The sequence below is a fragment of the Phaethon lepturus genome, unplaced genomic scaffold (genome assembly GCF_000687285.1).
Source record: "Phaethon lepturus isolate BGI_N335 unplaced genomic scaffold, ASM68728v1 scaffold7148, whole genome shotgun sequence".
Lineage (NCBI taxonomy): Eukaryota > Metazoa > Chordata > Aves > Phaethontiformes > Phaethontidae > Phaethon > Phaethon lepturus.
The window spans coordinates 72656-92992 of NW_010555464.1; the positions used below are offsets into that span (position 1 = coordinate 72656).

General features: G+C 39.3%; 1 protein-coding gene across 1 annotated transcript in view; it reads right to left on the bottom strand.

Moving 5' to 3' along the window:
* The window catches only part of NELL2 (NEL-like 2 (chicken)), a 49463-nt gene extending 30784 nt beyond the window's left edge, over positions 1-18679 (bottom strand). Inside the window, exons 1-3 of the mRNA XM_010292165.1 lie at positions 18592-18679; positions 13749-13871; positions 11010-11105 (exon numbers count right to left, since the gene is read on the bottom strand). Of these exons, the coding sequence (XP_010290467.1) occupies positions 11010-11105; positions 13749-13871; positions 18592-18679 (307 nt within the window). The remainder of the gene's footprint in view (positions 1-11009; positions 11106-13748; positions 13872-18591) is intronic.
* Between the last annotated feature and the right edge of the window lie 1658 nt (positions 18680-20337).

Consider the following 20337-nt stretch of genomic DNA (forward strand, 5'->3'; position numbering starts at 1 on the left):
AGCAAATTTGTTTTAAAGGGAGTGAGGGACATGCCCTTTGCCACCTACAAGCCCTGGGAGCAAAGTTGCTACTGCATCATGCTCTCCACACGTTGCTCTCTCCCCTGCCTCCATGGGACTTCAGCATTAAAGGAGATGTCAGCGAAAAGAGAGGTACAGTCAGGAAAGAGTTAAAACCTTTGCCTCTACTCAGTTTCTGCCAGTGTTTGCTCTTGTCTGTCTGCCTACGTTCATAAGAGCAACTGAAGACCAATTAAAAAAGTGGAGATTGCAGTATTTGCCTCTTTAGTGCTCAGCGTTCCTTAAGATGTAATATATCAAATGCTTTGCAGTGACTTTAGACTTTGGCAATGTCAACATATTTCTCATGAACTCATTTAAATAGCTTAGAAATATGCATCACACATCCTCATGGGGGTAAAGCCTCTCTTGAAATCAACCCTACCTTGACTTTTTTCAAATCATGGTACACCTATTACTTCTAAAGGTGTAAGCATTAGTCACAACTTGTTTTATTTTTACGCATGTTGGACTGGGCAGCTATTCACCTAGAATACTAATTAGTTACGCGGAGGCTGATGATTTATGAGTAAAGCTATGAATGCATTATATGTTACAGTTCCTTCAGCTAGAATCTAACTTAATAGGATTCCTGCTCACCCAAGGCCTGACTTCAGAAATACATTAACGAGTGGGCAATACAACAGCATGCTTCATGGTCCTTCTTTTTCTTAGGGTTGGTCAGAGATACCAAAATGGTCTTGACCATCAACAGCAAAGAGTCATTTTTGCATCAGCATAAATGAACATTTCAGAATGACTCATTACAACTTGTTATTATTGTTAATAGAAATAAAGAAGAGAAATTGGATCATATGCAAAGATGATAAGCCAGACATGCAGTTCATTAAAAGCACACGGCAGTGTATGCCAGAGGAGCTCTACCAATTTGTATCAGTTGAATACAAGGCCCAGTTTTGGTGAGGTGGAAGTGTGAGGAGATCAGTTAGGAAAACAGTTATTTTTGTCAGGTTTACCTAGAAATTAATCAGATGAGGAATATGGCAAAAATAAACACAAGTTAGTCACTAATTTTGAATTACTGGAAGATGGTTCAAAAGTATAAAACTCTGTACTTTCAATACAATACCTTTGGCTGAAGACCATAACTAAGGAAAATAAACCATTTCACAAGCAGAACTCTACAGGACTTTCAGTATCAGCTTTTCAGTAATACTCACGCAGCTTCAAGCTGTAAGGTACAGAAAAAATCCCCCCTTGCCCTGCTCAGTCTTGAGGGGCTGAAATGCACAAATATCAAGGCCAGAATTTGCTTGCTTTCTTTTCCTCCTCTGTTTCACCAGACGTATCATATGAACAAAGCTCCTGACCAGAACAGAAGCTGGGAAGATAATGGCTCCTAACCTCATGATCTTATGTAAAGCATATCACAGGAGTGCAAGTACAAAAATATAGGATTCAAAAGTTACTTTGCACTCGTTGCTCTAGAGCAGCCAAACAAGATTTTTCAGTGATTTTCTAGGAATTTCAGATATGACAGTATAAATTAGGCCTGTCTGTGTGGAACAGTGACCCTCTATTATTGAGGATATTTCTCCCTATTAATCATCAGTCAGAGGTAGATACAAATATATTGTGCCCTAAGCAGTACAGCAGAAAACTCTATTAACCAAACAAAACAATGCAGAAGCATACAAGCAGTGCAGCAGTCCAAAATCCTAGAACTACTGTTCTCAAAACCATTTATTTGAAATCGAGGCAAGCCAAAAGAAAAAGAAGACATACACTTTCCAAGTACCAAAAGGACTTGGGAACACCACCAAGGCACTGGATCAGATGGTTCACTGGGGCATAGTTCAGTATTTGAATCATTGCTCTTAGGCACTATTTGCCTACAGTAGCTCAGAAGGTAAAATTTAATACCTTTCAATTTTCAACAGGAAAATTACATTAAGGTGACCACGCAAATTACCCTGCCAATTTTAGACTACTCCTTACTAGTACTGGTTCAAATCTCAAAAGTCACCTTATATTTTGAAAACATTAAAAGATTTTGTAACAAGTAAAGCAGAAATGTTGTCAACCAGATGATGGATACACTGGCACAGCTTTGTAAGGAAATAACTCATATAGTCATTTCCTGCTAACTTTTGCTCAAGTCACCAAAAAAATTCTATGTGAAGATGTTTGTTTCACATTGCATAATTGTAGTTCAGTGATAGGACTGCAAAACAAATTATGTATTTAAAAATTCATTATTAGGGTTCTGAATCAATTTACTGAAAAATTATCATAGTGACATGTTAGTATTTTTAAGTAGAATTAGCTGTTATGTTTAAACAAGACATAGAAGTTGACATTATAGGATGTTTCCCATAAGTTTGCCCATGATTCTACTATCTGCTTTTCTTACAGTAAGACAGAATTTAAAATGGAATAGTACAGGGTAAGATGCGGCATCACTAAAAGCAGTAGTTATATGCGTTACCTCAATAAACCAAGGCTAGCTCAAACAACACTGTTTTTGCCTCTGAAATCAGTAACCGACATGCAAAATAGCCGTCTTTGAGAAGGCCAAGACTGTAATGCAGATCACTCATTACCCGGCCTGTGCAAGCTGGGTAGTGACTTTATACAGCAAAGATGCAAATTATAAAGCAAGATATTTCAACATTCTCAGCAAAATCATTACATTATTTTTAGCAGCTGGGTCCTGACTCTTTCTGCTGAAATGGAAACCACAGAAAATATTAATTAAACGCAGGTGCATGCAGTAATTCAGAAGTGTTTATATTTCAGAGATTCAGCTGCTGAGAATAGAAAATACAGTTAGATATTTACTGTTAAAAAATTAAGGTAAACCAGTTTAAACAGGCTACTGAGAACTCTGTGTCTCCATCTACATTTGAGCTATGGTGGGAAAGGCCAAACTTACCAACCCAGCATGCCACATACCCAGATTTCCATAGGGCAGGAGGCCAGGAGATTTGCCAGGGAAATGGAGAGCACTTGGAAGGACTCAAGGGGGAGAAATGGCAGTGGTTCCCCACGGCTAGGGCAGTGAAGTCCAGTGACGAGCTGGGCACGTCAGGTCCAGCATCTCTCCTCGCTCATCTCCTCCCACAGCCGGGGCTCTGGGTTACACAAGGACCTGATACCACAGCCTCAGCACTGCTGCTGGGCTATAGCAGCATGCAGCCCAGCATGCAAGCCAAATCTCAGCTGCTTGCAAACCACAATTTAGCTTCTTTGGGTTATGTCCTGGGTGATGTTTTGGTTTTTTTTTTTTTTTGTTTTTTTTTTTTTGTTTTTTTTTTGCTTGCACCAAGGGAAAAGTTTTGGGTAGCTTACAAACTTTAAAAATTACTGACATTGAAATGCCAAACTCAAGTGACTCCAAAAGGTCTGACTTTCAGAATACGATGAATTCCTACTGCACACTGGGATCTATTAAAACATTTTACACTGCAAATCATGCTCAAGTACTATTTGTTTTTAAAAATTTTATCCAGGCTTTATAGATTAACTCAACATTTTCTTAATTCTATAAATTGAAGTCAGCACTTTTATGTAATTAAAACATTTCCTGCCAAAAGTATCCTCTAACTTCTAAGTCTCAAACTTGGGAGCCTCCCCAAAAATGGGAGCCTGAATTCTCAGGACACCAGGATCCAAGCAAGCCAGGTGGGCTATGAAAACTAATGAACTATGGGAGGCATCCCTTTTTCCTACAGCTATTGCTCTAGACAGTTCATGCCTGTGCTGCCTTCGTGTTCGCTCCACCACTTTCCTCTTGCTCCCTTCTTCTGTTTCCCCCCTCATTAAAAAGCCCAGCAACTCCTTAAGGATTTCAGAGAATTAAATGATTAAGCCTAATATGCTTTCTCCTCAAGGAGTTTGTATGTTATACTCATTTATATCAGCATGCAACCGACTTCCCTGGTCAGACTGTGAACTGTTGAAGGACACTCCTATTACTCTAGGTTTGTGCAGGACCTTGCATACTTGTACCACAAATTTGAGCCTTTTAGTATTATTGTTGTAAATCCCAATCCGACTACCAGTAATTTAAATCATCATTGTAAAAATAAAACTGAGCAAATGGCAGATTCCTGAGCTGTTGGGAAAGTTTTGACTGTGATACTTTCATAGCTTACAGAGAGTTTTCGTTAGACTGGAGCCAAGAATTTTTAAGACTTTTGACAAAAGTTATTCCAGTTCTTACAGAACTGGTTCAATGCTCTACAGGCTTCAAATGCCATTTGTGTCACAGCTTTAGCTTCAGAGCCTCCCTGGCCACAAGCTGATTGTGGTTGTTTTAGCTGAATACCAGGGATCAAGGGCTTAAATGGAAACACTTCTCTTGTGATGATAAAAGTACTAAAATACTTCATTTTTGTAAAATCAGCAAAGTTAACAAGCTTTCTGGTTACTTTGACAAAGCCTTCTATTCTAATACCAGTAAAATTATTTTCCTAATAACTGTGGTATCAGAATTAAAAGATTTTCACAAGCTTCCTTTGGAACAGGAATAATAGTCTTCAATAAACCGAAGCCTGCTATTATTATGGTCAGTGCACATGAACAAATTAATTCAGATTTGCTGAAAAGAGCAACAGTCACACATGTTAATTATCTAGCTCATATAGAACATGGCACAAAACTCTAAAGAGATCTGGTCTATAAAAATTATTTACCCAAATCACTTGTCTAAGTTGTATTTCAGTATTTTGAGCTACAAATGTTAAGCACAAAGTTGCAAAAATTTGTTTTAGTGCCATCAATTTTTTTTCCTTCTCCATGAATTACTCGCAACACTTAGGCTATTTTTGTTTGAGCTTTCCATACATAGGGGGAAAAAGGGAAAAAAATAAAGGGAAGAGCCAACTAGTATATTTTCCTTGGATTTGGCTATTTCTGATAAGCGATCAGATAAAAGAGGGTGATCTCACATGCCTGATGCTTACCATTTTTTTCACAAAGTCGGTTACACATTTAATTAAGACAACTTAATAATAATGTATGGCTGAATAAATGTAGAATCTGCAGGTTAACCTTTTTCTCAGCAGGTCTTTTCAAAGGTAACAGCTTTATGTGCCAGTTTATTTTCAGCAGTTTGCCATGGATTGTTTAATAACAGGTGGACATTATTCCCATGATATCCAAGGAAAGTTCATTATCAGGAAATGCAAGTTACAGCTAATCATCCATAAAAAAGCCATATACTTCCAGCCGACCTGTTAACAAAAACTACATCAAAACACTACTAGTAGCGAAACTCTGCTATTTGATCTCATGCATAATTAAAAGCAGTCCAGGGGAAAACTCAAAACATAAAACAAGTGTGGGAACTCAAAAAATGAAGCTGACAAGCAGAAAAAATGCAGTAATCTTGTATACATGCACTAGCAGATATGCATACATAGTAGGAGAACAAGTCCACTCTTAAAGCTCTGTCATCAAATTAAAGAGGACTTACAATAACATCAAGCAGATCTACACAAAGTCATCCTGTGCCGGATTCTAAAATAAATCACTTTTCAAATACAATTTAAGATAGCATTTTAAAATGCCCATTGAAGAATTCATAGTTTTACAATCAAACAAGACATTGACAGACAAATAAGTCAAGTATTTTGAAAAAATTAACAGGCAGAAATATTTTCAGATTCGCTTGGTAGTCTCACTTCTCTACACTGCTGCTCTGCTGGGTTAACTACTACTGTGCCTTGTAAGACGTGAAAATCTTTTAACACATAAACCCCACCTCTATAAGTCAACAAATGCATCTCCAACATTAACAATGCCTCAACCCACATCCTTTGGGAAGAGAAATAGGAATCCTTCCACGTCTATTTTTTATGTCCTATTACCAATTAAAAATTAAGGTGATGGAGGTTGATATATCTGCACATGATTCTTACATCTGCTTCCTCATTCCATTGATCCATTTCCACAGGGCACAGGCCATGATTAATCTAAAAGGCTTCCAACAGATCATTCTAAGGCATTGCAATAGCTCTGTTCACGCAAGGCACTCCACAGTGAATATCTTTTCTCATGGAAATACCTGACTAGCAGTAGTAGTTGATTCTCCTTCTTACATTTCTGAGAGACGCGGCTCCTACTGGCACTCCGGAAGCACACATTTGGAAGCAAAAAATGTTATGAAACCCATTACTGTGCTTAATTAGACAAGACTTCTCTTTGCAAAAGCTGCATTGAGTTTAGAAATCTGATGTAGCCTTTCCACAGCAGCTGACAGGTGAAAAGAGTTAAAACTCTGCCTGTAAACACGAGCAAGCTTCTGGCCTAATCCACCAGAACTGGGAAAGCTGCTTTGAGTTCTGGGTGAATGGGTTTGCCCTGAAACCATGTTTCAACCTCAGGATAATTTTATCAGAAGACTTCTGACCTCTCCCATCAGAAGCAGGCTGTCTGCTTCCTACTCAGTGGTACCCTATCAGTCACTGCCTCTGCTGCTCTCCGCTCCATTGGAAGGCTTAGAGGAGCTGTTAAGTCCCATCCCATGGAACAGTACATCTCTCCAACCAGCATGGCCACCAAGGAAACAGGCCAGGTCTTTGCCATGCAGTAGATAGCCTCATCAAAAGTTTAGGGGGATGCTCTGGACACCAACAATACCACCTATTTCGGCTCTGGTTTATTCCTGTTCTTGGTCAATAGCCTGTTCTACATCATGAGCCTGGCTCCATTGGCAAGACCTAAGCATGGACAGCATCATCCCTCTCAGGCTTCGGGAGGAATACAGATGCACTGACTGAGTGTGCAGGGATGGGTTTTGGAAAGGATATGGAGGTACTTTAAGCCTTCTTCACCATGGTCTTTACCAGCAAGATTTGCCTTCAGGAGTCCCAGATCACCAAGACCAGTGGGAAAGTCTGGAGCAAGAAAAATTTACCCTTGGTGGAGGATGATCAATATCTAGATAAATTGGAAAAAACATAGGTCAATCAAACCTGATGGGATGCACCCATGAGTGTTGAGGGAGCTGGCTGATGTCATTGTGAGGCCAATCTCAATTATCTTTGAAAGGTCATGGTGACTGAGAGAAGCTCCTGAGAACTGGAAGAAAGCAAATATTCCCCCTATCTTTGAGAAGGGCAAGGATCCAGGGAACTACAGATCAGTCCACCTCACCTCCATCCCTGGGAAGCCAATGGTATCCTCCTGGATATCATTTCCAAACATATTAAGGACAAGAATGTGATTTGGAATAGTCAGCATTGATTTATGAAGAAGAAATTATGTTTGACCAACCTGTTAGCCTTCTGAAATAAGATGACTAGGTTAGTGAATGGGAGGAGAGCAGTGGATGTTGTTTATCTTGAATTTAGCAAGGCTTTTGACGTTCTCATAACATCCTCAGACAAACTAAAAAGTACAGGCTAAATAAATAGACAGTGAGGTGGATTGAAAACTTGCTGAACGGATAGGCTCAGAGGGCTGTGATCAGCCATATAATGTCCCGTTGGAGGCTAGTCACTTAGTGGTGTACACCTCGGTAAATACTGGGTACTGGGCTGGCGAGTACTGTTTAACATCTCGACAATAAGGCAGAGTGCACCCTCAGCATGTTTGTAGATGATACAAAATTTGGAGGGGGGGGTTGCTATACCAGGTAGTTGTGCTGCTGTTCAAAGGGACTTCAACAGGCTGGAGAAATGGGCCAACAGGAACATCATCAAGTTCAGAGGGAAATGCCAAGTCCTACAGCTATTAAGGAACAACCCCAGGCACCAGTAGAGACTGGGGACCAGCCAGTGGGAAAGCAGCTTTGCAGAAAAGGATCTGAAGGTCCTGGTGGACCCCAAGCTGAACATAAGCCATCAATGTGCCCTTGCAGCAAAGAAGACCAACAGCCTCCTGGGCTGTGTTAGGAAGAGCATTGCCAGCAGGTCAAGGGAGGTGATTCTTCCCCTCTATTTCATGCTGTTGAGATGACATCTGGGGTGCTGCGTCCAGTGCTGTGAAGGTGATTAAGGGACCAGAGTATCTGTCATACAAGGAGAGGCTGATAGAGCTGAGATGTTCAGCCTGGAAATGAAAAGACTGAGGGGGATCTTATCAATGTGTATAAATACCTGATGGTGTTGGGGGAAGCCTGACACTTCTCAGTCATGCCCAGGAAAGGGACTAGGGGGATGGGAAATTGCATTTCAACGTAACAAAATAATTTATTTTTTTTTACCGTGAGGGTGACCAAACACTGGAATTGGTTGCCCAGAGAGCTTGTGGAGTGTTCAACCCTGGAAACACTCCAAATCAAACTGGGCAGAGTCCTGAAAAACCAGTTCCATTTGACCCTGCTCTGAGCAGGGGGATTAGGCAAGATGATCTCGTTGAGATCATCAAGGTCCAAGAAGAGGTCCCTTCCAACCTCATCCTTTCTATGATTCAGAGAAATTATTTAAACAGAGCTATTAAATGACCTTTTACAGAAGTAAACAGTAAAAACTGGTGATTATATTTTCTATGTTATTGCTGGGGTGTGGATTCAATCTCCTGTTAATTAATTCATAGGTTCAAATTTCTATATAACTGTATGTTTTATTTTAAGATAAAAATGCAAAGATTCTTCAATAAGCATTTTTTAAATATATGTAGCATAAACATAAATAAGTAACACGTGATATAAAAATAGATTTGGCATCTTTATATCAATCCTCCTCCTTCCTTGTATGTGATCACAAGTAGAGATGTCTGCCTAGAAAAGATTACATCACCTTTGTAGATAAAGTGACTGTTCAAAAAGGGAAGCTTCCATCATAAATTATTTGTAGAATGAATGTCTTGAATCATTTCAAGCCTAACGACGTACCTTCAGGAAACTCTGTTGCATCCACTGGGAGTGAATATGTACTGTCTGAAGCTCAGGTTTTCTTTTACGGCTGTATGCAGCACCATTTTTCTGACAATGCAGTCTCAGAACGAACCAACTTTGCTCTTTATCGACAGGATAGCTCTTCCATTTGCCACTGATGGTATTTCAGACTGTATGTTTCAAAGCTACGTGCAAGTAGATTACAATCCTACTCTTGCACGCTAATATCCAAATGAGGTGACCAGACTTGTACCCCTGTGGCTGATCTCTAGCATTACTTATTTCAACAGTAAGAAAAAATATGACATGCAGTGGAGGTCCACCAGGACAGAGAGGCTTCTCCTTGAAAAGCTGACCTATGAAACTGGTTTGGGGCTGACAAACTGGCTCCAAATCATAACAACAGTATCACTAACTCTGAGATATCAAGTGAAAACTATCATACTGACCTTATGTTAAACATTGAGACCAGATATTCAGAAAGACATTCAGATCTGGTCCAAACCTCTGTCTGCCCTTCCATATGTTCTGAAGGGCAGGAAGGACACAAGCAGTTAGGCTAGCAGTCCAGCTGCTTTTGAAGGATATTTGAGGCTGAATGCACTTAAGCTAAGTTAGCTTAAGATGCCTGAACTTTCTGAACTGGGAACAGAGTGTCCCTGGGTTCCCCTGTAAAGAAGGGAGCAAAGACAGGACTTCCAGGCAATTCAGAAAAGCCAGTATGATCTCCCTTTGACCGTGGCTATTAATATTGACTACACAAGGAGACTAAGGCAAATATGCTTCTGGTTTGCGCACTTCAGATAGGAGTATAAAGCTGGAAATGATGAATGTGGGCCTTGACATTATGCATGTTATATTTAGTTGATAACAGCAGAATGCTGCAAGGAGCATATAAGATAAATATTACTAAAACAAAGTAACTGCTTTAATACTTGAGCATTATCTTAGCACACAATTTGTTCCAAGCAAAAAGACAACACTGTTACATTGAAGAAACCTTGCTATCCTGTACCATGTTATTTGAAGTCTGTGAAACAGTAAGAAATACTTGAAAAATTGCTCTTTTGACATTTTTCTAGAAAAAGATCAACAATCAGGATACTGCTTTTCACACAGCATTCCTCTTGTGCATTGGAGTAATACCCACTCGAATACAGAAGAATGAAAACAATCACATTTCTCACCTCTCAAATGGACCAAATAATACAGAATTCAGATCAGTCTGTGTTTTTCATTAAACTGGACATGTTTACAAGTCAGATGAAAGCAATACTTGCTCAAATGACCTCCTTTCCTCTGTTTGGAAGATTTATTGAAGGCAACATAGAACAGCAACAATAGTCAATCATAGGTGGCAGACTGCCCTTTTATTAGGCATATTGAAGACAATTAATCTAACCAAGCTTTCTCCCTTTACCTCCTGGAGGCATGTACGGTTAGAAAGCATTTAAAAATTCTGCAGCAAAAAATAAAGGTGCTGAAACTATTCATTTGAACTTTGAGAAATTATTTACAGGCACTTGAGATGCTAAGTATTAACATTCTACATACTCTGCTGGGCAATATGATTTGACTAGATCCAAGACTTAAAAAATAAAGTTCTAAACCAAGGCTTTGTGGTACTGCCATCCTCAGGGGTAGCAGGAAGAGAAAGGAATGCCTGTGAAAGGAGGTAAAAGCAGTATGAACACCGAAACCTGCCTTAACACTAAGTCAGAACACTGAGTAAATCAGAAGTCTTCAAATAAGATTGCACAGGAAGGTGGGGTACTGAACCAGTCACAAATTTACAACCCAGAAGTAATCAATTATTGGAATTTATTTCTAGATGTCAGTTTAGTTGCCATTTATAGGAGATACCAAAGGACACTTGAGGTGAAAAACAAGTCTATAATAATCTTATTAATTATGAAACATCAAAACCCAAGATGTCTTAATTCATGTTCTCATTTTCGCAGTCCATGTGCTTCTAATTAGAACCGCTGTAATATATTCTCTTGGGAGGCATATAAGAAAAGTGAGTAACTTTTTAGTAGCAGCTTCCTCTTTCAGGGCACACACTTAAATAATCCTTTATTCTTGGATTACCTCAAACATCCTCCTTGGATTACCTTCATCATAAATTCAATTATAATCTTACCCGTTTCACAGCTGGGCCCAGTGAAGCCTTGTGGGCAGGCACACACGTTGGAAGCAATACAGGCTCCTCCGTTCCTACACCCGTCTTTGCAAAATGCTGCAAAATGCAAAATCATAATATATGGGTAACAGAACTACGCTCCAGCAACCACGCAGGTGGCCACAGGCCGCTGGCAGGCTGGCACGAAATGCGGTCCCTGTGGCCCTGAGCGCAGCGACTACCTTCTCCTAAGGATAGAGGTCATGAAGAGCTGGTTTATGGCCCCCCTGCCTCACTGGCCAGATGGGCTGACAAGCTACAGAAGGAGATTAGAGTAAATCATCTGAAGACAACAGCTCACATATGTGCTCCTTCGCATGCACTGGGAAGCGGTGAAAGGCAGCATCTTCCCCAGGAACAGACTCTTCCTAGGGCAGCACTGGTCTTCTCTGCTGCCCCAATAAAGGTCTAGGCATAACAGGCACAACTGAACACTGAATTGTCTGGCTACCTTCCTCCTTGATTAAGCGATTATACTGAAACAATAAAAATAGTAATTTTTCCTCAAAGGATACTGAAGAAATTAAAACCTTTTACCAATGACAGCTTGAAGTGGATCCCTGGATATGCTCTTCGGTGTGCTGCAATCTGAGAAGCCACGCTCATGTATTCAGGTGCAGCATACTCCAGATACAGTTGTGAATACACGTACGCACTAAAGAGTCCCTTCTGCAGCCACAGAAATGCAACCAGCTCTGATAGAAAACATGGCAGTTGTTTAATTGCTCTGCTTGTACTCTCAATATGGAATCAGAAATGCTCTGGTCACAAGAAACTGCAGGTGAAACTAGGCAGATGGAGGTTATCACCAACATAAAGAGTTGCTCCAGGGCACTGGTCTAACCTTGCACTTCTAACAAGCCACTGGAGATGTCAGGCTTCTTTGCAGCTGCTCTGTGTAAGCACCACTGATGAGGTCTTCAGCTCATCTGAGAGAGAACATCAGTGTTATGCATTGGGGCTTTCCAGCGCTCGGCTTCCAGACACCAGCCTAGTGGCTTGAGATGCTGGCACAGAGTGAGACATTTAAGCGTGCCGGCACAGGATGACACGGTGCGCGGGAGCACGGCTGGCAGCACAGGGCATGAGAAGCTGCTGAAGCCATGGGGACAAGAGGTGCATCCAGGTCTCTCTGAAGGAAGCTGGCATCCAAGCCAGGGCTGCAGAGAAGTACATTTCTCCGACTGGGACACAGCCTCAGAGCCTTCTCCTGCATAATGTCTTTTCAGTACTGAAAAGGGAGGGAGGGAAGCATGCACGTTTCTTTCACAGTGGGGCCAGGTGGCCTCTGAAATGTCAGATCCGCAGTCAGAGCTCCTACCCAGGGAACAGAAAAGCCAAACACGGTACTCCAGGCTTATGCACCTTTTCTTTAACAAAGCAATCTCAATTACCATTTTGTAAGCTGACACACCTCCAGCAGAAGGACTGGGGAATACTCCCAAGCACAGCACAGGATTGAGCTGCGCAGACAGAGGTCTCTTCTGAGAGGAGCAGCCCTGGTTTTGAACATCCTCAGGCTAAGACTTTTTTCCTATTCCCCAGAAGAGGGAATACAGCATAAAAAGGCATATTTGTTGACATCTCTCCTGCTACCCACGTGTTTGACTGGAAGTGGATTAGGCTGCCATGCTTTACAAAGAGCTTGTTTATGTTAGGAATATTTAGAAAAATCATACTGTGACTCAGGTGGAGGAATAACAAGCGCTAAGATCTTAATCAGGCTTAGCAATTAAAGAAATTCTGTGGTGCTTAGCCTTGATAATACACAGCAGCAGAATGTATCTATTGGATATTGCCAGTGTTAACTGTCAATACATAGATACAACTGTCAGACCCTTAGGTTCTGACACCTAACAGATCACATCTATTGGATATTGCCAGTGTTAACTCCAGACCCTTAGGTTCTGACACCTAACAGATCAAGAGGACTGAAGCGCAATTTCAAGGAACGTTGGGTATGCTATTGCTGCAGCTAGACCAATTCTTGCATCTAAGCCAGTTCCTCTACAGCGACACTACTTTTATTTTCAAGCATCCTCTAAATCCTATGCTAGGAGCCTGAGGACTTCCAAGGATTTGGGCCCAAGTACCAAGAACCATCTCCTCTGATGTGAAATGCAATGGAAATAAAAGCAGCATTGTATCTCTGCGAAAGTGTCTTTCTAAGACCAGTAATGTAACTTTTAATGTTTGCCAGTGAACAAGAATGTTAGAAAACAAGGCACCACCTCACGTGTAGCAAAGGTTTTGTGCATCTATGTCTACTGCTTTACTCATTTACAATAAAAGGACACAGCATACCAAACAACTTTCAGTTCATCAAGAAAAATAGCAAGTGATTGACTGTGGACAATGTAGATCTCGTAATGTTTGCACAGCTGTAACTGTGTTGGTAACTGTGGGCTTCCTTGAATAGCGTAACATGTTTAGAAACTGTTAATATGACACAGAAATCAAACATAATTACTTCAAATTTTAGCGCATACTATCTATGTATCATCATCCTCAAAATACCGTGATTTCTGCCAAATGCAAAGTCAGTGTATATCTGCCTATGAAGATCTTCTTAGAGGTGCAAGACCTAAATGTCTAGCCTAGCATTTTGCCTGTCTTCTTCAAGGTACGTAACCAGATTTGTGTCAACTACGACAAAGCATCTCATCCAGTTCAAAGGCCCCGGGGTTTCTAGTGGCTTACCTTTGCAGATGGTACCATTTCCCGTGTAACCCGGCTTGCAGACACAGTTGTGCCCACCCACGGTGTTGAAACAGAGCGCGTTTTCATCACAGTTGTGCTGGTTTGTTATACATTCGTCATGCTCTGAAAAGGGAAACAAGAATGGTAAGGCCCTGAATTTTTAAGACACAACAGAATAAAAGCTTTGTATAGGTTTCCACGTTAAAAAGAGATAAACACAGTAGTATTTACTGCCAGCAGGTCTACATGAACATGTAACCATGGGATAGCCAGGATATATATTTTTAGCACATACTAGTATGTGATAACGGTGCTGCAGCATAACTCCAGTTTCATTAACAGGGAGCCACCATCATTATACTTTCCATGTGGGCTACAGTGTTCTCATAAACATTTGCCAAAGAGCCAGCTAACATACTGAAAATCCATATGCTAGTTCTACTGCATAATTTATTCTTATGCGGGATTCACAGGGTTTCCTTCAGAAAGCTGACTAATGGTGCAAGGCACAGCTCCAAACTGCAAAAGGTATGGCTAGCAGAAGGCAGGATTTCAAAACGTAGTCCATGTTTTCCTTCCCTTCAGTGCGTACGCAATGCTTTATTTAGATGAAGTAACCAACCCAAAACCAGAGCTTGTCCTGCTGTTCAAGGGACATTCAGAGTGTGATGGATGAGGCTCCTCAGTCTGGTGGCTAGACTTAGACATACTGGGAAATACACCTTTTGGGAATAAATGAAAAGTAGGGGCAATATGATTCTTGAAATGCTCTGTTTAATCGGAAACAAAAGAAGTATTGTATAAGTGCTCAGCTTACTGAACATTTTATTGTTTTCATTTGTGATTTTTAAGAACAGGAAAATGTGATTTCAAACTAAGATGCTCTAAAGTGTCATTTCAAAATGCCACATGAAAGGTTTTAGTATTTCAAAATGCAATGTCTTAATCTGTAGGCATCAAAATGAAATGTTTCCATCTTCTGGATATATTCCTTGCATTTTCTTTAAATCAACAGTATTCATTTATCCATAAATAATTTCAGACCTCTGACACTTTAATTTCAGGAAAACCAACTGTTTGGGGAACATAAAGGCACCTAATTTCAATCAGCACACATGGACTAAGCTGCATGTGAGGTTTTCATAGCCATCATTCTGCCCAGGGTTTAGCAAATTTTATTAGTGTGGCATATGCCAGTTCTGGCTGTCTGATGCAACTCTTACTTCTGGAATCAGATGCTCTTTCTTCCCTAGTTTTGGGTATGCCGCACTGCTCTGAATCTTCCCCTTTATAAATAAGAACTGAAGTCTGCACATACCCCACAGAGTTGTCAGGAAAATTAATTTCTTAACATTTCCAAATCACTATGGAAATGTTCAACTTGTTATTTCAATACTGGCCATAAACTGCAGGAGTATAAGACTGGCAGAATGGCACATCATTAATCCATCAGTAGATGTAGATTGTCCTCTAGTAATGGCAAGTACCTGTTGTTTAAAAGGTGGAAAAAATACACCACAATGTAAATAATCAATTTTAAACACTACATAGGTTTAGGGTTTGGGGTTTTGGGTTTTTTTGGTGCGTTTGTTGTTGTTGTTGTTGAGTATTTATTTGTTGGGTTTTTTTTTTAACAACACTAACCTAATACCCCTGTTCGAAACAAGGACTTATGTGTCTCCTGTATTGCCAACAATACTCTCCTCAACCCTCAGCACTGAGGCACCAGCATTTACTGAGCTGAGTCTCTCACTGGGTGCCGCAGAGCACAGGCTGCAGGCCTCTGCCCTGAAGCATGAGATTTAATTACTTTGCTCTCAGCATGAATAAGTATAATTGTTATTGTTCACCAAATGATCCAGCCCCTCTAAAATCCAGTTACAATATTTGACTCCCACCTCCTAACATAGTGAAATCTCTCATGCTGGCTGAAAGAATATTTATGCTAAAGAAGTCCATAAAATAAAGAAAAATGGAAGTCATGACCATGCAAATTAGGTAAAAAGTGTTATCTGTACCGTAATAATATTCTGGTTTTCTTAGTTTGTGTTAATATTATGACATTATTTAAATATGGTATGCTATTTAAATATTAAATATATATTATTTTCTCATTTTAAAAGTTTCTATATAACATACAACAGGAAAATAACTATGGAAATGTGAGAAACATTATGCACCCAGCAGGCCAAAATATCTTGCAAAACCATTATAGAATCATGGAATAGTTTGGGTTGGAAGGGACCTTTAGAGGTCATCTCATCCAACCCTCCTGCAGTGAGCAGGGACATCTTCAACTAGATCAGGTTGCTCAGAGCCCCGTCCAACCTGACCTTGAATGTTTCCAGGAATGGGACATCTACCACCTCTCTGGGCAACTTGGTATCTCAGGAAGTAGGGTCTATACAGCAATACATCGCACTATTAAACTCAGCTCAAATCACTGAATTTTGCAAATTAGGTATCATCCTCATTGAGGAAGTGTAGCCATCCACTACATATCTTAGGAATGCAAAAGCATTCCTGGCACGTACAGCAGCCCTTTACTATGGGCAAGAGTATATTAGAGTAAAGCAGATGATCACAGACTGTCACACTAAGAGGAACAGCTCTACATGCATGGCTGGAGCAGCTCTGAAAGCCCATCAAGACACCCACAGGCAGGGCAAGCCCTGTGGCCTCTATGCCAAGCAAACTTGCTATTGGTATTCCAGTACAACAAGGTATTAACCATATGTACAACACCTTGTCGTACCAGAGCCTTGAAAACCATTTGCACAGATGTACGTCCTTCATATAAAAAGATGACTGTCACACTTTGTGCCTTCCTAACATTTACTCTCTGGGCTAAGAAAAACTACTGAGTCTTTTAGGATAAATTTTTCTTAAAGCGTACAATATCAATAAAATTAACTTTCTGTCAGCTAAGTAAGGGAGCTTGGATTCAAAGATAATACACCTGGTTTCATATTCTACATAAAAACTTCAGTGGTTCTTATCCTCCTGTAAGAAAGTTCTTGAAGGATGCTTGCTAACTTTTCAGGAGGAGGGTTCAGCACGTAACCCAAACTGTCAAAACAGCCAGCACTTCTACTTCTGTGTTTATCTGCTCAAACTTCAGATCTATTTTTATCTAAATCAAATATTAGCAACTCATGAAAAATTTATGGGCCTGATAAATGATTCTTGGATTGAAGTTTACCTGTCATTTTCAGGAGGAAAATGTCTCAGAGTAAAAGGAAATTTTGTGATTCAATTAAAGGAGCAGAGATTTTAAAATGATGGGAATAGGAAAAATCAGCAAAAAATAATCAGAAAGTTTTACATTCCATCTAGATTGTTGCCCTGTACCAGCTGAGGTTAGGTTCAATAACACAGTTAAAACCATTTAAACATAGTACTTCTTCATATTCCTTCTTACAGTGGCAGCTAAGGAGCAGTTAGCCTACACTGCAGGACCTGCTCCTTTATGGACTGATTACACGTGGTTAAACTACACTGGAAAAAATCCTGTACATAAAGCATCTTACTATGTTCACTATTCCAGCACATGGCGTGCTATCCACACCAATTTAAAGAGACCATCAGAGACAGCTTCTTCCAGAATTCTCTATTAATAACAAGGCAGACTGTCCAGCTTTATTAAAGATAGAAATACTTATTTGTAATAAAAAGGGTGGTGCTCTGTTGATAATTTTTCATTAATTCATGCTTATCACTTCGGTTCCTTTTTTTAATCAAACACTTGGAAAGTCACCTTAAATAAGGAGGATGTTGCAGAGACTGAGTTCAGCAATCTTAAATATCAAAACAGGAAATGTAGAAGCAGATAGGACCATGCATTTCAAAGAAGCAAAAAAGCAATTTATAAAAGAATCATTTAAAAAGAATAATTAATATGGCTTTTAAGTTCAAAAACCAGTATAAAATATTGTTTGCATTATTTAGAAATGTCAGTACTGCCCAGATATATTTCTGATGCTGCAAGAAGCAACACTGAAGCCGTTTATTTCAAGCATCTTTAGAAATCATGTGACACACATTTAACAAAAGTTCTATACATATTCTGCTGCATACTGTAATGAACATGAGGACAGGCCAGGTACAACAGTATTACAGAGGCAAAGAAATAAAAATTACTTTTGCAGAGAAATTTTAATGATTAACAAACCTGAATTTCCATAAGCATTTTCTATAAAGACCAAATGCATTGGTTTCAATGATTACTTCTAAAGCTTTATTATCTAACATATCTAAATTTCATTTTGCACTGGCCAGGACTCTATGGTCAACAGTGTTAAAATTCATAAAATCTCTGTTCTGGGAAACAACTAAAGTTTTAAATATAGTATTTATATTGACTAAACTATCTGCGGAATGAGCTCTTTCTAGATAGAAGAAAATTTTCAACTCCAAAATTTGCTATTGCTCCATTGTAATAACAATAGTAACAGTGTGTATGAATGTTTCATTAGGTAGTTCTTCTGACACAGCCAAATTAGAGATGCAAAAAATTGTAAGATGATGCAATTAATTCACTTATGCAAATTTGGGTGTGCAGCAAATAGATTATATACACACACACAAATATGTATACACATACGTACATAAATATTTATGGACATACAGTAAGGGTGATGTACTTTATTTTACTTTGGTTCATTTTCAAATACTACTCCAGAATATTCCATATGGTTTGCTTGACAAAAGTGTTGTTACTTCAGACGAATATCTAGGGTGAAGTACTGCATCCTAGAGAGAGAGACTGCTGGCATAAACTGATCAGGACCCACTAGATCCTGTGATGTATGTCAACGCAACAATAGCTGGGGATCTATCTTACCAAGTTTATTATCTATGTAGAGATTCTTGCAGAGCTTCCTAAAATTTGACATGCTGTCCACAAGGTATGTCACCTGCCTCCTCTTCATTGTCCTAGCACTATGCAATACCAGTCCCCATCTTTCCTACTGTGTATTTCATGATTAAAAATAAACCAAAAATCTGTATAGCATTTCCTATTTGCATACTGCAAGCCTTCCCAATATTCGCCTCGTGCATCCAAAGTCTGCAAACATCTAAGAAAAAGAATAAAGAAACAGAATGCAATCCAACAGCAAAAAGGAATGATGACTGAGTTGCATCCCTTACTTATGGGTAAAGGATATTATGCTGGCAGTTTTCCTGAACCATCCCTTACCAACATTGGAAAAGCTGAGATCACACTTAAGGCACAGAAATGCATAAGAGTTACCAAAAATATAAATAAAATACAGCCCACCAATTGTAATCATGTAACACAATGCAACAATTTCTGAGTGAGAAACATATGGACCACGATTAAATTAAAATAATTTAAATAAAGAGACTATATTAGGTATGTTCTTCTTTTGATGCCTCTTCATTCTTGAACTCAAATTACTTTTGACCTCCTGCCTCCTTCCCATTGATTTGGTATAGATATACAGAGCCATGGTGACCAGCTGGCCATCTGAGGTGGCAGTGACAGCAGTCACAGCAGTGACAACAGATAAGAGTTACTTGAATTATCAATAGCCAACACACTTAAATGCCCACTTACAGTTTATCTCCATTACAAGCTTTTTTCCTCTCATATAGTTCATGTACAAGAAAAAAAATCAGTAGTAATTATAAGGGTGGTTTGGAAGACTTATTCCATTAAGATCATTTGGGAAATGACAGATGGTTTATTTCTTTAAGACTTCATATTAACTAGTTTAAACTCTAATTGGCAGGGTTACTTAAAGTCTCAGTATATGCACACTATTTTCAAAGAGCAAATGCTGTAAATTTATTGACGATTATGCTATGTTTTCCATATATTTATGTTAATTTTTTGTATTGATAATCCCCAATTTTTCTGTAGGTATTCCTTAATTCAAATGCAAAATGGAACCCATGCTTTAATTACTCATAGAGTTATCATCACACAGTTTACCCTTAGTTAATGCTGAAGTCATTAATCATTAATTAATGACCACCAGCAGCTGTCCTCAGTTCAAAGCTGAGGTTATGAAAAGCCAGGTCTCCCTACAATAGTCTATTCACTGCTAATCCTGTTACTTGATTGATTTTCACCCTCATCCACTCCCATATATCCATGTTGCTCTTGGTCCTCATTTTCTAATTCTTTCTTCAGTGCAGCCATAAACAACAATTTCTGTAGATCTAGGTCCAGAATTTTCCCACGTCTTTTCTCTTAATTATGTTGATAATAAAAATAGCTCTGGCATGTGCATGTTCTATTTTCAAGGTCTGTTTAGAGACCATCCAGCTTTCTGAAATGCTGTTTCTGTCTGTAATTACTTAGCCCATTGTTGTTCTTCAGGGAGAAAGCTGCCATTGTGTCATCTAGATGTCTACTTCTCTCTTTTATCTATTAGCTTATTTACTTATTCTATATTTGGTGTTGATATGATAGGAAGGAAAAACAAAAAAAACTGTAATGAAGTTTTTCTTGGGAAGAAAATCCACTTGGGGATACAGCCAACATCCAGTGTTCCTTTTCATATCCATTATGAGAAAACTCCAGGACTGCTGGAGTTAGTTTTATATATATATATATATA